The sequence below is a fragment of the Leptosomus discolor genome, chromosome 8, assembly GCF_034619465.1.
Source record: "Leptosomus discolor isolate bLepDis1 chromosome 8, bLepDis1.hap2, whole genome shotgun sequence".
In the NCBI taxonomy this organism is placed as follows: domain Eukaryota; kingdom Metazoa; phylum Chordata; class Aves; order Leptosomiformes; family Leptosomidae; genus Leptosomus; species Leptosomus discolor.
Window position 1 is genome coordinate 37,052,415 of NC_141398.1, and position 14,833 is coordinate 37,067,247.

A 14,833-nucleotide genomic window follows, 5' to 3' on the forward strand; every position below is an offset into this window, starting at 1 on the left:
TAAATTTAACTTGCTAGACAGTTGTAATTTGCAGAATGCATTTGTCAAATAGTTTGGAAATAATCCAGGGCACATTTAGATGAAAAACAAAAATAGAGATAGGCTCAGTCTGAACTTGTGAGCTAGATGTCCTCCAGAGTTTACAGCATTTAGGCTATAAACTTCATTATACAGTCAGTTACGGACAAAATCAAAAGGTTTTGTGGGGGGGATTTTGAATTTTGGGGAAAGTCAGATTTTGTTTCTGTCTACTTGCTACCTAGATGCAACTGACTTGTCTTGGGGTCTTCATTTAACTAATTGTAAAACTGTTGCTTCCTTTAGACTGTTAGGGCGTTTGGAAGTGGGGAGGTATAATTGAAACACTGATATTTTTAGCCTGGTGTTTATTTGGCCTTTAGTATCGCTGTGTCTGTGAGTTGTTAAAAACTCTTCTTCATTGGGTCTTGTGATATGCAATGTTGACTCCACTGTCATGTGAATCAATGGGATCTCATGAGTACAGCTTAGTGAAACCACCAAGAAGGAATAAAGAGATGCCCTATCATGGTAAGTAACAAGTGTGGCTTTTAAAAAAAGAAAGGCAAATGGATGAGCTTGATGGCATCCAGAAGCTGTGCAGTGTGCTACAGTTCCCTGTTTCTCTCAGGTGCTGCGGATTGTTCTGTTTCTCTCAGGGCTGTTGGGGAGTGGGGGAATGGTGATACCCTTTTCGTGATTGAGTGCAGAATTTTATGCTGAAGGGGAGTTTTCTCATTAGTTGATTGAAGCCGTAACAGACTCTGTGTGCATCTGACATCTTTATTTGTTACTGTCTTAATAAATAAAAATCGATTTATATTTCTGAACTGGATTTTCATGTTAAGCTATTAGAGTGCCACAGTTCTTAGCCCTTAGTTCTGACTTTTAACCCTGTCAGTTTTACACAGTTTAAACGAGGGCTTTCTCTGCCCCACTTTCTTGCTGACACAGAATTTCCTCAGAGAATTGGATTATTTCTGCTAAGAGTGTGTGTTTGTAGTTGCAGCTCTCTACTGAGTGTAATCCATTATTTTTGTTTTCTGTAATCCATTATTTTTGTTTTCTGACTCATCTTTCTTGTCTTTTATTTTCCAGGTTGGTGAGAGGCAGAGAGTTCTGGTAACAGAAGAATCCTTCGATTCCAGTTACTATGTTGCTCACAATCCTTTCTATGAGCAGGTACAGCTAAATAAACAAAATAGCATCTTTTTGGTTTATCGTTGCTTTGCGATAATCTGAGCGGCACGGTGTGCCATAGCGCAAAAAACAAGTAAAGAGATAAGAAATATTTTCCAGGAAAGGTGTGACCATCAAGACTTGTTTATGAGATATTTTGTTTCTGTGTTATAAATACAATTTACCTGAAATGACATTAAGAAAGGCACAGTGGCTCTTTGAGTATACAGCAATGAGGATGCATGCTATATATCCAAATAACATTATTTGAACGGTTTAAGAAGCTGTTAATTATTGCAGTAATTTTATTTTCTGTGTCTCCAAAGCATTGTTTTCTGAATAGTTGAATCTTGATAATTTCCATACATCTTTCAGAAAATCCTTTCAGGCAATGCAATTTGCAAAAAAAAAAAAAAATCATTTTAAACAACAGGAGGGGTCAGAAACTTCTTTAGATTAACAATTCAGCCTGATCATGTTGTATTTCCTTCTATGTACTTTCTATAAACAAATTCTTTCCACACAGGAATATCATCTTGGAGCTAGGAAGGAAGTACAGCATCTATTTCACAAAATTATTATTTTTGATCAAAAGCAGCTTGCTGAAAAGCAATAAAATTGGCTTTTCTGAACCATCCTGATGTCACTCTGGTTTCCCCTTTGGCCTATTCTCCATTTTCTTGCACTGAGCTGTCTACAGTTTGCTATTGCTACCTTTAGTTTTTAAGTTGTCTGAAACTGGAGAGGCTATTGCTGATGGCTGGGCTTGTATGGTCACCAATAGTGCTGCTTCTGTTCTGTGTTATGTTACAGCATTTATTTATTTGTTTTTGCTTAATAGTAAGTAACATTACTGCTCTTGAAATATCTATTTCTATTCAGTATCTGGTCCACTAATTATTTTTTCCTCATTTTTGGGGTTTTTTTTGGTTACACCTCTAGCCTCTCTGTAAATCTTATATATTGCTGTTCCTTGCTATGTAGCTTATCAGTCAGATTTGGGGAACATGGTTTTCCATATAGAGATTAAAAAGAAATTACTTGGGGCTTTTTAGTGTTCAATGCTTGTTTTATGAAAGTTTCATTAATTAAAGGAAAAGCAGTATGTGCAAAAAAAAAGAAGTGTTGATATTCTATGGTGTGTTTGTACGGCACCTAACACAGCTCCTGATTGGGACTGGTAAAGAATATGTGAAATACAAATAAGAACATAAGGAGTAATTTTAAATTTTGTTATGGAAGAAATACTTTCCATTATTAAAATGTATGTCTTTTCCCTAAAATCTTATGTGTGGCATGTTTTACAAGGATAATATCCTGCTTTTCACCCAGGTATGCACAAGACTTGGTGCTAGTGACTAACTTTAATAGCAGCAAATTTAATGATAGTAAATTGAAAACCATTCTTGAGTCACTCAATATCGCATTATACTTTGGAAGCTAAAGCTCAGAGTCCTGGTGTAATTTTCTGTTAACTCAAATAGTTATCAAACCTATCCTCTCTTCACTAAGCTCATCTATATTAAAAGAGTTTGCTATTAAAGCGACATCAATAGAGCTGTGCTGACAGCCTTCCTGGTAGAACTGCAGCTTACGTTTGTGGAGGCTTTGGTGATGTAGTTTCAGGTAGTTCACTGAACAGAGTAGGCTAAACTGGCCAAAGGGTACTTTGCCAGAACAACAGTCAAGATAAGGGTCTCTGTTGGTATAACTTTCTTAGAAATGCAGTTGCGAATTTTTTCCTAAGAAATACTTACATCAGAAAAATGTGTGTGTGTGCATGGAGCCTGGCTGTGCGGTTGCTTACTGTACCTCCCAGACTCTTTAATTTGACCTCTTTCTTTTTCTGAAGTAGTAGTCACTGACCCATGTCTGTCTCTGAGGATTTCTATTTAGTTACTGCCATTTTGCATATGGAGATACCAGAATTTACAGAGGTCACAGGCCCAGTGATACTTACTTACTTGTTTCTCTTTTGATTTAAATTTGTCTGAAATGAATTATGTGGGAAGAACTGTGGTCTAGTCTCATTGTTATACTGTCTCAGCATTAGGATCTGGCTTCGTGTTTTTCACTTAGTTCCACTTAGTCTCTGCTTGCCCATTTCTGAAAGGCGAAGATGTCTGCTTTTCTTGGATGATGCTCAGGAAGCTCAGAAGAATTCTAGGATCTGGGAACTCCTGCAGTCATGAACACCTTGAGCCTTCAGGGAAGAAGGGAGACTGCTGGTGATGATTTCCTCCAAGTGGGGCAACCGACACTTGTGATAAATGAAAATGGAGACGCGCTGTTTGGCAACAAAATGCTCTTGAAATGTGGTTGGTGCAGAGTTTTCCTCTGAAAATCCTCTGCACACGGAGTCTAAAAATCACACCATTTTAAGGCGTTTCAATTTCAGGATCCAAAGATCAAGATACACGTATCTGCTGGTCGTCTTTGAAAAGCTTGCATTCGTGTGTGGTTGAGCTTCAAGTAAATGTCATTAAATAAGTCTCTGTGATTCAATTTAATTGTTTAATTGTTTAATTGGGAAATGACTCCCCTTTTCTTTTTTGACTGCTTCTGTGGTTTTAGGTCCTTTTTATGCTGTTTGTTCTTCCAGCAAAAAACGTTGCTCCTGTATGTTGGGCTCTTTCTTTGGTAACATACATGACCTAGGAACATCTGTTATGTGGTGTGTTTTTTGTGAAGTTCTTACAGGACTGACTGATATCATGGTTGTGCAAACTCAGGAAAGGGTGGCATTAGTTGCTGACCCAAGAAACACACTCGTCCTTTTTTCAGACATTGTCAGTCACGCATCTCAGCTGCAAAGGATCTGTGCAATCAGAATAAGGGCCTGTGCAAACAGAAACAAGGGCATAATTTCCGTCCTGAAGCATTTACAGTCTGGAAAACATCTTTTTAAAAAAAAAGATACCATGGGATAGATCTGAAAATAGGAAGCTTCACAGCAGTCTGTTAGAACTCTGTATTACAAGCACCCTTGGGAACTGTTTGGGTCTGGATTCAGATGTTGCAACTTTGCATCAATCAAAACACACGATTCATGGAATCGGTTGGAGTTGACAAGAGCTGAGCTAACACTGCAAAGCTCTTGAAGAATGCAAGCTGGAGATGTTACTGGTCAAGTGTGTCAGGGGTGATAGTGTATGCTGGTGACTAAAATTTTAAAGTTTTAGGGTTTGCTTTGATTATCAAAAATCTGTTTTCTGAGTGGGAGCTGGAGACACTGATGTATTTTGTGGTATTTGGTAACTGTGTCTTTATCTTTATTTGAAAGGTTCTTGTGCCAAAGGATCCTCTGTTAATGGGTAAGATGGTAGAAGTGAACGTTTATGAAGCTGGGAAACATTTTATGAAGGGGGAACCAGTGTCATATGCCAGAGTTTACACTGCATCCATCACCAGACCGTTAGCAAAAGGAGAAGTTTCTGGTTTAACAAAGGTGAGTAAAAGACATTTTCTGCTTTACTACATTGGTAAAACAGCAGCTGTTCAAGCATAATGATTTCATGCTGTGTATCTGTTATCATTTTATAGTTCCCCTTTTATATGCATGAAGCTTTAATCTTTCCTGGCAGATTGAAATCTGAATTTAAAAGATATTTTTTGCCAATGCCCATAGCTTTACTTTGCTGACTATAAAGGCAATAATACACTTGTTTCTGGTTCCAGGGTGCAAGATGAGGAAAGAACTTAGTAGAATTGAAAAGATTTAACACCAGTGATTATATAATTCAATGTATTTCAGTTCTAGTTTAGTGGAAGGGTGAATCAGTTTATTTTGCTTTACAAAGCTGTTTTAAAAAAAACGCGTATTGATTACATATCTGTTAAAACAGATCAAAATTGGATTCAGAGATTCAGAATTAATTGATGGGTAGAGTTCCGGAATATTTACAATGCATTTTGGAAAAAGGTCAACATCTGATTTACTCATGTAAAGAAAATGAAACTCTTTTTAAAAGAGATCTGATCCTTATTTTACACCTCAGTAGATATGGCTGTTGGCCAAGTATTCTCATACATTTCATGGAGCTCTAGTTGTAAAAACTGATGGAGTGTGAAATGAAAATGTGTATCACATTTCTAAGCATCATTTGATGTCCTTTCTCCAGCACTGTTGTTAGGATCTCCAAAAATATGTAGCAATAATTTAGCACATGGAAGAAGGATAATTGGCAGCTTATCAGCCACCTTGCTGCTTTTACAGTAAATTGTTGACAAGTATTAAAGTCTATATGCATCCTTGTTGAAGTTCCAAGTAGTCATATTTTTAAAAAATAATCAATGCATACCTCAGTGTTAAGCTAAGCTACTTCGTCTCTTGAACAAGCCTGGCCATGGAAACACAGAGCAACGATAATGCACCTACTGTAATGTGTTTGGCAGGTCATGAAACTTAAGCGCAAGCACCTTGCTAAACTCTCCTTTGCAAACTGTCTGTGTATGTGTATGTTGGCCTGATACGGATCTGTAGGAGGAAAAAACAGCCAAAACCCTCAGATTGTCTGGTTGGACTATGTAACTATTTAACATAGTTGATTTTTTCATCAGAACATTTTTTTTAATAATCTGCTGAAACAGAACCGAGCTTGTCGTTAACTGAGCACGTGCTGCCAGAAGCTTGTGGCATGGGAACAAGCAAGCAGACAGTTGACTGAAATTTTGTATGTGAAAAATGACAGATAAAATTATTAAAATCAAGGTTACTGATAATTTCCGTAAGAACTCATTGAGATGTATAGATCTGCTCCTGCCCTTTGAGCAGGTATGAACAAGTACCTGCAATGCCCAAGTAAATGACTCCAGCAAGCGAGATATGATAAGGCAAATTGCTTTTCATTATTGTTGTGGCTGCCAGCGCTTCTTCAAGGGCATATCTTATTTATGTTGGGTGCACTGGTCGTGTTAGGAACTTCCACTTTCTGGAGAAAACTAGAATCTCAATACTTCAGTAAATGGGACATCTTTTGTACATGAAAGCTGCAGCTGAAAGCTTCTAATTATGGTTGGCCGATGTGTAATATGTAGAACATGAACTGGAATTGTTCGTGGGAAGTTCCTCCTGACATATATGTCAGTGGCAAATCAGGAACTTTCTTTAGGTTCCCAAGAAAAAAAGGCAATTTGTCACAAAAGCCACCGTGTGGTTTTGGCTGGGTGAAAAGTTCTCTTTATGCTGATCTGTATGCTTGGCCTGCTGGGAAGCGTTTCCTACTAGATGTGCTGAAGACATTTAATTCTAACCTAAGACGCTTATGAGCAGGATAAAAGGGGCAACATATGACCCTTCGTATAGTTTGTTACATGGACAGATGGGAGGCTGGAGAAAGAAGGAGGCGACTCAGGACGTATGTATTCAGATACTCCCTCAAAAGTAGCCAAAGGTCTTGGATCTTCAAGAAGATCCCAAGTGTCTCTGCCAGGTTTTCAAAAGGGCAGCATGCAGAACTAAACCTTGGATAACTTTTTTGTCAAGCAATCAAACTATACAATGGAGAGAAGGAAGAATTACCTGTAAACAGGTTGTAAAAGCAAAAAATGAAAGCACTTGTGGCCCTTTCACTTTTTCCTTTCCACTGTGCACACAAATGAGCAAGAATTAGGGCCTGATTTACATTCTCAGGCTTCAAGGATGGCTAGCCAGCTGGCTGTTTTAAGACCAGGCACATTTCTGTTGCTCAGCACGAGTGTCCTCTGGGCAGAAACTTAGGCAGCAACTGAAGTGCCCGGGAAGTTTCTAGTGGACCTCTGCTCTCACCCCGTCAGCAGTATGACTTCCCCTCAACTCCTTTATGTTTGCTGGTCCATGATGAGAGCTAGTTCAGCAAAGTATGTGAATTTAAATGTAGATTGAGGTAATCTAGATCAAAAGAATGTGATCATGGGCTGTACTGCAGTAAAACACTTGCACGCTTCAGTCCTTTCCCATTCAACAAAGCACTTGGCTCTTTCCTAATGACCATGTATGTTAGTGGGGCTGCAGTGCACACCGTACAGTTCAGCATGTTGCACAAGTGCTATGGTGAAGAAGGATAGATTGCTGAGTCAGGGCTGTAACATGGTTGTAGGCAGTCTGCGGCAGTTAAAAAAGGCACTATTTTTGTAGTGTATCCTAGGCATCACTTGCTGTTATTAACAGTATTTTCATGAGCTTGCACAGGACACAATAAAGTTCTAAAAATTGAGAGTACCATAATGTGAGGATGTCATAGCAAGCCACAAACCCATCCTAAGCAAGAAGAAACTTCTAGAAATGCCGTGATGAGGAATATCTCCAAATGCTCAGAGCTTATCTGCAATTGTGGGCTCTCTTTCTCATCTGCTACATGTCCCTCAATATTTTTTTCCTGACAAGTTCAGAGCAAGCACTACAAGCAACATGGTGTGTCTGAAGGCACAGTTGTAAACCTTTTTTTTTTACCCTTATGACTGCATGACTGGGGCGACAAATGGGTCCAAAGAAATTCAAGAAGCAGGTCAGCAACTGGAATCAACAGATTTGACTGGAAAAGAGGAAGTGCAAAATGTCACACAAAGGACAATTTACAGAACCATAAAATATTCATGCATTGTATATCTGTGCCAAATAAGGAGACAAACAGTGATAGAATTAATTTAGGATATTTCTAGCATATCTTTTTATCATGCTTTTTCAGTGTATGAAAAACATACCTAATAAGTATATCCATTCATGTGTTAATGATGTAGAATGTCTTACCAGTTATATTCTCTAAGGAAAAAACTGTGACGAAAGAGATGGGCTTAGAATAAGGTCTTGACATTCAATAATGTTAGGCTCTGTGGCAGAAGTAGGGGAGAAGAAGGACAGAGGAGTACTGGAGTCAGCAGATCAGGTTAAAAAGCTGTCAAAGCAATCAGACTTACTGACTGTAGTAGACATATTAAGTATTAAAATGCACAGGATTTTCAGGATTTTTTTCTTTTTTTTTACTTCAGCATGAATTTTTCATAAAAGCCACTCAAAAGGGAATAATGTCTCCAAGTTCCACGATTTTACAGGAGGGCTATTTTGAGGGGCAAATACATTCAGAGATTTCAATTAACTGAGAAGTTTAAATCTACTATAGATTTATTTGAGTTTAGAATGTGCTGGTTCAGTAAAAGAACAATGTTTAGAAGATACATAGCAGAGGATATATAAATCAATAAAGCATGAACACGTGTAAAGGCATTTTTCAATTTGGGTCTAGTGAATGTAACATAGGATATATGTGGACTGGGCATTAAAAAGAATTGACGGTGACATTAAAAATGATTGTTCAGACAACAAGCATATAATGAGTTTCTGCAATTACAAATAACAGTGAATAAATATTTCAAAGTGTTGATCAAGAATTAGTCCTACTAAGTTTCGCAGGAAAAAAGCAAGATGTAAATGCTGCAGATGTGATACCCTTCCATTGAGGTAGGCTTGGAGTTGACAAAGCATTAAGGATGTTCTTCAGCATTTTGAGGTTCAGTGAAGCAATTTAGGATGTCTACTATGCTCTTAAGCACTCTGGTAAACTAGTCTTTGAGATTTTGGGGGAGAGTTTGCAATGCATGTAGTGCTGAGTACATTGTCACTGGATAATCGATACATTTGAAAAGTCAGCAGTGTATGTCGACGGTCTGAATTTAATTTTAAAATAACATGTTAATATTTTTATTAATTTTATTTGGCCATGTTTAGGGATCATGACAGTTTCTCAGCAGCATAAAGTAAAATACCAAATAAATATATCCTGTTCACAGACTAATGTTTGCCCAAACCTAATTATTAAAAAACCCTCAAAGAATCTGCGAAAATATGATCTCTTGTTAGAAACGGAAATAGAGTAAGTTATGCTTCTATACTCCAAAAATCATTCTAGTTGTTTACATATGTTCTGTGACTAGAGGGAAAAAAATATTGCAAGATGAGAAATGTATGAAGAAGAGACGGAAGGACTGAGGGATAAAAATAGGAGGCTGGCTGCCTGCCAGAATTGTAATGCATTGCCAAAATCAAAGCCCTAGAAGTCTGAGGGACTTTTGTGGGAAATTCTAATCACATGGAAAATTAAGGCAAGACAAAAGTAATTTTAACAGGCTATTTTAATTACCTAGTCATGATTATTTTCTGTTCGTAATTCCTGTTTCTATAATGCATCTTTCTTTTCAAACAAATACAGGCACATCTTTCAGTTCTCTGTTTTTCCATTGTTTGGTGTGATAACGTTCTCCATGTCTAACCCTTCCCCTGCAAGCCACTCCCGCTGGCAGTCCACACTTGCAACATCTCCTTTGGTGAGTCTGGGATCTCGGTGCACATCTCTATGGCTCCCAGGCCATTGTAATGTCCAAAGTTGGCCCATTAAGCTAATAGCTCTTCAGGTCATTAGGCTCTTTGGAGGAAATGAGGAGTGAACCACTGATTTTCAGTCAGCAAGCAATTGCTTGGTCAGTCTGCTTGTTCCTTTCCTTCTCCATCCTGCCTTCCTTTTTTGCAGGAGGTTATTGTAGCATTGTACTTCTGGATACTACTGAAGAAGCTTTGTGTTCCTGGTCTCCCAGTTAGCCATAAGTCTTTTCTAGTTACATAAGGAAAAGATGGCCTCTAAATATTACCCAGCCTTTTTTCTGATGTTAGGAAACAGGAAAGATGCATATATCAAACACTTCTTTATAGCCTGCCAGGAAGAAGAATCAACAAAGCATAGCTTCAAGGGAGCTCTCTAATCTCAGGTAGAAAGGGTGCTTCACTTGCAGGCAAATAAAATGGAGAAGGAGGAAGAAAGTATCTTCTGCTGGAACAGAAATGAAAGAAATTGTGGCAGAATTGAGATCGCTGTATTGGAAAGTTCCTTCAAGGACTTGGAAGGAAATGTGGAAGATGTGCATAAAACTGAAGTAATTATTAAGCATAGTTTCAAAGTGGTAGAAAACTTTGTTCCTGATCAGGAACTAGAGATTAGAGATTTAGGGAAAAAAGAGAACGAGGAAGCAAATTTGTGATCAAAAAATGGCATGGAGTTGCAAGGAGAGGAATCTTTCATAATATTACAGAAACAGAAGCTGTAGGAAGTATGAGAAATGCTAATGAAAGATCGGAATTTCCAAAGAAGAAAGATAAAGTAAAATAAAATACACCTTTTACCTCTCTTGCAAAGCCTCTTTGCAAAAGGGATCTTTGCATCACAATGTCCAAGAACGGGCAAACTGAGAAATATGTGGGGAAGTTCCTATATAAAATAGACATACTGACAAAAAAAAGGGAACATTTTCTATGTAAAATAGTCTTCAAGTAGTACTTCATGAAAATACAGTGCACTATCTGGTACTCTTGCATTCTGTGCTGTTGCATTCTTAGGAACATACCTTTTGTGGCTCAGTTGCTCTCCCTCTTCCTCTTAAAGAACTGATAGTAGAGAGAGGCATGCAAATAGTGCTTTTGCATGTATTAATCTGTCTTATTTAATGTGTTACTTCTGTTCCCTGCTGATTGTAAATAGAGGTCATAAAAGATGGTGTTAAATCCTCATTAATTAATGGTTTTTTCTTACATTTTCTTCAGTTATTTCACTAAGGTCATTATAAAGTTAATGCAAGAAAAGGTAAATTTCCTTTTTAAGAGTGGAGCTCAATGCCATTTATGGATAGTCTTTTTTTTAAAAAAAAAAAAAAAAGGACCTTCGAAAGTCTCATTTTTCCCTGAAAAAAAAAATGACAAAAATCTGTAAGGTGCTGTTCCTTAGATGCTGATTTTCCTGATCTACACATTATCTGTGCGCCATGTTGGCTTTGTTTATTTGGGGATTTGAGTCGAATTGAATTTTTCTTCTGCTTGAAAGCCCAACATTTCTTAGCTTAGACTCTGCAATTCAGGATGGATTCTTTCTTACAGGAAGAATAGATTTTTCTTGCTGGATTTAGATAAGCACTGGATTGGATCACCTGTAGTGACTGGGAAATTTAATCAATGCTGTTTTTTAGGAACATGCTTAGCAAGTGTCTATGAGAAACGCTTGAGATGTAGATCAGCCGCCTTGGGTCATGGGTATGGGCTAGGTGACCTCTTTGTTTCCAGCCTTATCTTTTGTAATTCTGTGAACATTTTAATTTAGCCAGCAGTCATTTGATGACTAATAAACTGGAATAGAAGATAGTTCCTTGATCCAAGACATTTCTCTGCACTGCATTGAGGGTGAAAATACATAGAGATGTTTCAAGGCAGAAAATTCAAGAGCTGGCATAAGACCTTCACTGAGTAGTTTTATCCTGAGGTCTTTAATTTAATGGGCGTGTTGTCTTTCTGCCCATCTCTCTGGCAGGGATGAATTTCAGATATAGTGATCAAAGCTCAGCTGAAACAGCGCATACTACATAGCCCCTTTTCAAACAAATGCTCTCTTAAGTTCAGGCGAAAAGATCTGAACTTCAGTTTATTTACTTTTCATTTCCTGAACAGACAGTGTTACTTGGCTGAATGCCACTTTCTAATCACTTTAAATTACATAATTGTGTTAATCCTGTGCAGTGCATGCACTAAATGGAAATAGTAATAACTGGGATGATTCGACTGTAAGTCATTTTCTGGAGAATGAGAGTAAGTTAAACAGAAATGTTCTACCCTTCCCGCCTCCAGAAGTAAAACTCCAAGTGCTGAAGTAGTTCTGCCATTTTTGTGTATTATTTCTAGTACTTGACCTGCTGATGCTGCACTGCAGGATGAGTGGGTGAGTCTGCTCTCCTTTGGCATAGGGACAAATTGGAAGTGTGTAGCCATGGTAATTTTAACTACTTGACACTCCCTGTAATATTTAGGAGTTCCTTTTAAAATATTTTTTTCTTTTCAGTCAGAGCTTTAATAGACAGACTCTTTGGAAAGAATCAAAATCATTTGGTTTTAGTAATGCTTTATTATTTAATGTAAATGTAAATTATTTAATGTAAATTCACTGTTTTAATTGGCTTTCAGGGGAAAAAAAAAATACAGTAGCCACAACTTTTCTCAGTTTTTCTGTTATTTTGAAGGTCATCCATGTCCAACTCATTGTGCCAGCAAAAGTCATTAAAGGTTTGACTTGTATATGTCTCCAGTAGAGTTTAATACAAAGGTAGGTGAAGGATATTCAGCCCATGTATATGTTGTAGCTTCGCCTGTAGTATTTAGTCATCCCTTTTCTTTTTATTACTACTCTTCAGATGACCGAAAAGCTCATACAGGCAGTATTGCTCTCTCTGTTCCTTCCCTCTCTCCTTTTCCTGCAAGCAAACACACAGTCAGAGGCATGAGATGTTAATGTCTTGGATGGATGATTTTTCTACCTGTTCCTCATCTATCGGAGCTGTAATCATAGTAGTCTTTCTACATGAATACTTAAACGGGACAGCATGAAAACCGGCATTATATTTTGTGTATGAGGATGTCTGCATCTAAAAATTCAAAGGCAAATTTACAGTGTCTATATCTTTAACTGAAATTAAATCGCAGTTGAGTAGTAAGGGTGAGGTTCTATTTGGTAGCTACATTGGAGAAAATGTTTCTTAAAATATCCCAATGCCATACTTCAGTGAAGTGGATGTGAAATTCAGAGCCTTAAATTTAGTTCACCAAGGCTATACTCCGAACTGCAGGGCAGAACTTACTCTAGTCCTGTTGAATATATTAGAATGACTGTATCCTTAAAGAGACGCCAGAAAAAGTTGTAGTATCTAAGCAAGCTTAGTAAGCTAGTGCTACTTCAGAGGCTGCATACTGTAACTTTGTTTATACAGGCTGTATTTCATATCAAGTTTAACATTCACTCTAAATCCTTTGTCACATAATCAGATCAAAGTCTCAATCATGCCGTTAGCCATTGAAGTCTGTCGTTGCAGATTTACAGGACCAAACAACAACAGAAATAAACCCTTGCCCTCCTACTCCAATCTCTCCCCCAGTCTAAGAACTATTTTTAAAGAAGTCCTCTCAAACTACAAGAGGAATAATAGCTTTAAAACTTTGCATTCTACATCTAAGAAACTTGGCTCATTGCGTGTTACGTTGAAGGTTTTCACGAGACCTGACTCTTAAATTTATTTAACTTTAGGTTCAGTTCTTATTTGTAACAAGTTCCAAAGCAAGCTGTTCCTGTGGGCTTTATCAAAGATGATTAAGTAAAAGAAACATTTACAAAGGTAACTAACTATTGAAGTACTTCATTGAAGATGCTCAAAGACAGCTTTACCTGTGGTTAGTGTACAGTACACCAATCTTGATAACCTTCCTCAGACTGCTTCCCATTTTGTATTTAAATGACTTGAAGGATTCCCCCACCTCTAATTTATTATTTCGGTTGTTAGAACCCTTAAAGATGCAGAAAGATTTTCTACTGACTTATTCCATTGCCAGGCTAAGTCACTCCCACTAGCTAAAATGCAGAAAGTACGACTGGATTTGCTGTAGTTGTCTGGTCCAGCATTGGGAAGGAGAAGTATTGCACTGAAAGATCTAGTCGGTGTAGCATGAGAGGTTGTGGTGGTGCTGTGATATGGTTAGTGTAGATAGCCCGAATCCCGTATATATTCCCCCTAAAGTAAAATCAGCACTCCATCTGTTTTCGTGGTCCTTTAGGTATTATGCCTTTATTTTTCATCAGAACAGATTCAAAAACTTGTTCATTGTTTTCACTGGGAGTTTGCTCTAAGCAGATTCACAGGTGTGCATCAGAAACAGTTCACATTTTGAGGTTCCGAAAGAGCCAAAGGACTTCAAGGACAGTTTTCCTGTGTTTGGAACTCAAGGCCACAGGATGTTAAAATTTCAGCATATTTACTTTCATTTCTTTTACTGGAGTCAGGACCACAACCAGGTTTGCTATAATAATAAAATTATGATCTTGGGAAAACTAGGACATATTTCTTCCATCCTAGATACTATAAAATCCTGAGACTTTGGAATTATGGTGAGGAAGATATATGTACTTCAGTGCAACTTCAGCTTTTAATTGTTGAGGTCACAAGCACTGACACAAAGTAATTTTTAATTAGGGTGCACTGGTGTAAAGTTAAAACCAAAGCTGAACTATGTGGTGATCTAAGCGATCAAGACATGCAAGAAATAGTATGGATTTTTCTCATGTATTATTTATTGTAGAGAAGGGCTGACAAGTCATTGGTAAAATAAAAATGTAAATTTAAAAAATTTTCAGCAGTAAACATTTCTTAACAAGAGATGTGCATTTTGAGTTGTTCTTGGTGGTGACAGACACACAGAGTACCTAAGGGCCTGAACGTGGACCATGTTTGACCTACGTAGCTCATCATTCCGTAAGAAAATAGTTATTTCCCACCTTCTGGCTCAATGTAAGTCAATAAATACTGTAATGAATGTAGACATTTCTGTGCTATCGATGTCTTCTTTATGACACTTTTCATTTTGCCTTTTTACCTGGCCTTTAGACCTTTTGCCTTACCTTTACCTGGCCAGTAGAAACACTGTTTTGTGGGACTTGGCCTGTAAAGAAGCCCTCCCCACAGATGCATGAGCATGTTGTCTTTATGCTAGTGCAGAAATGGCCAGCCTCTGGCATGGGACAACTTGCAGCCACCGGAAGAGTTTGCCTGCCTCACTAGGTGCTATCCAATACTCTCTTTTCCAATG

At 37.8% G+C, this 14,833-nt stretch overlaps 1 protein-coding gene across 1 annotated transcript in view; it reads left to right on the plus strand.

Annotated features, from left to right (window-relative positions):
• CDKAL1 (CDKAL1 threonylcarbamoyladenosine tRNA methylthiotransferase) overlaps positions 1-14,833 on the plus strand; it is a 416,090-nt gene that overhangs the window by 386,093 nt on the left and 15,164 nt on the right. The window contains exons 13-14 of the mRNA XM_086469156.1: positions 1,117-1,200; positions 4,481-4,645. Of these exons, the coding sequence (XP_086325282.1) occupies positions 1,117-1,200; positions 4,481-4,645 (249 nt within the window). The remainder of the gene's footprint in view (positions 1-1,116; positions 1,201-4,480; positions 4,646-14,833) is intronic.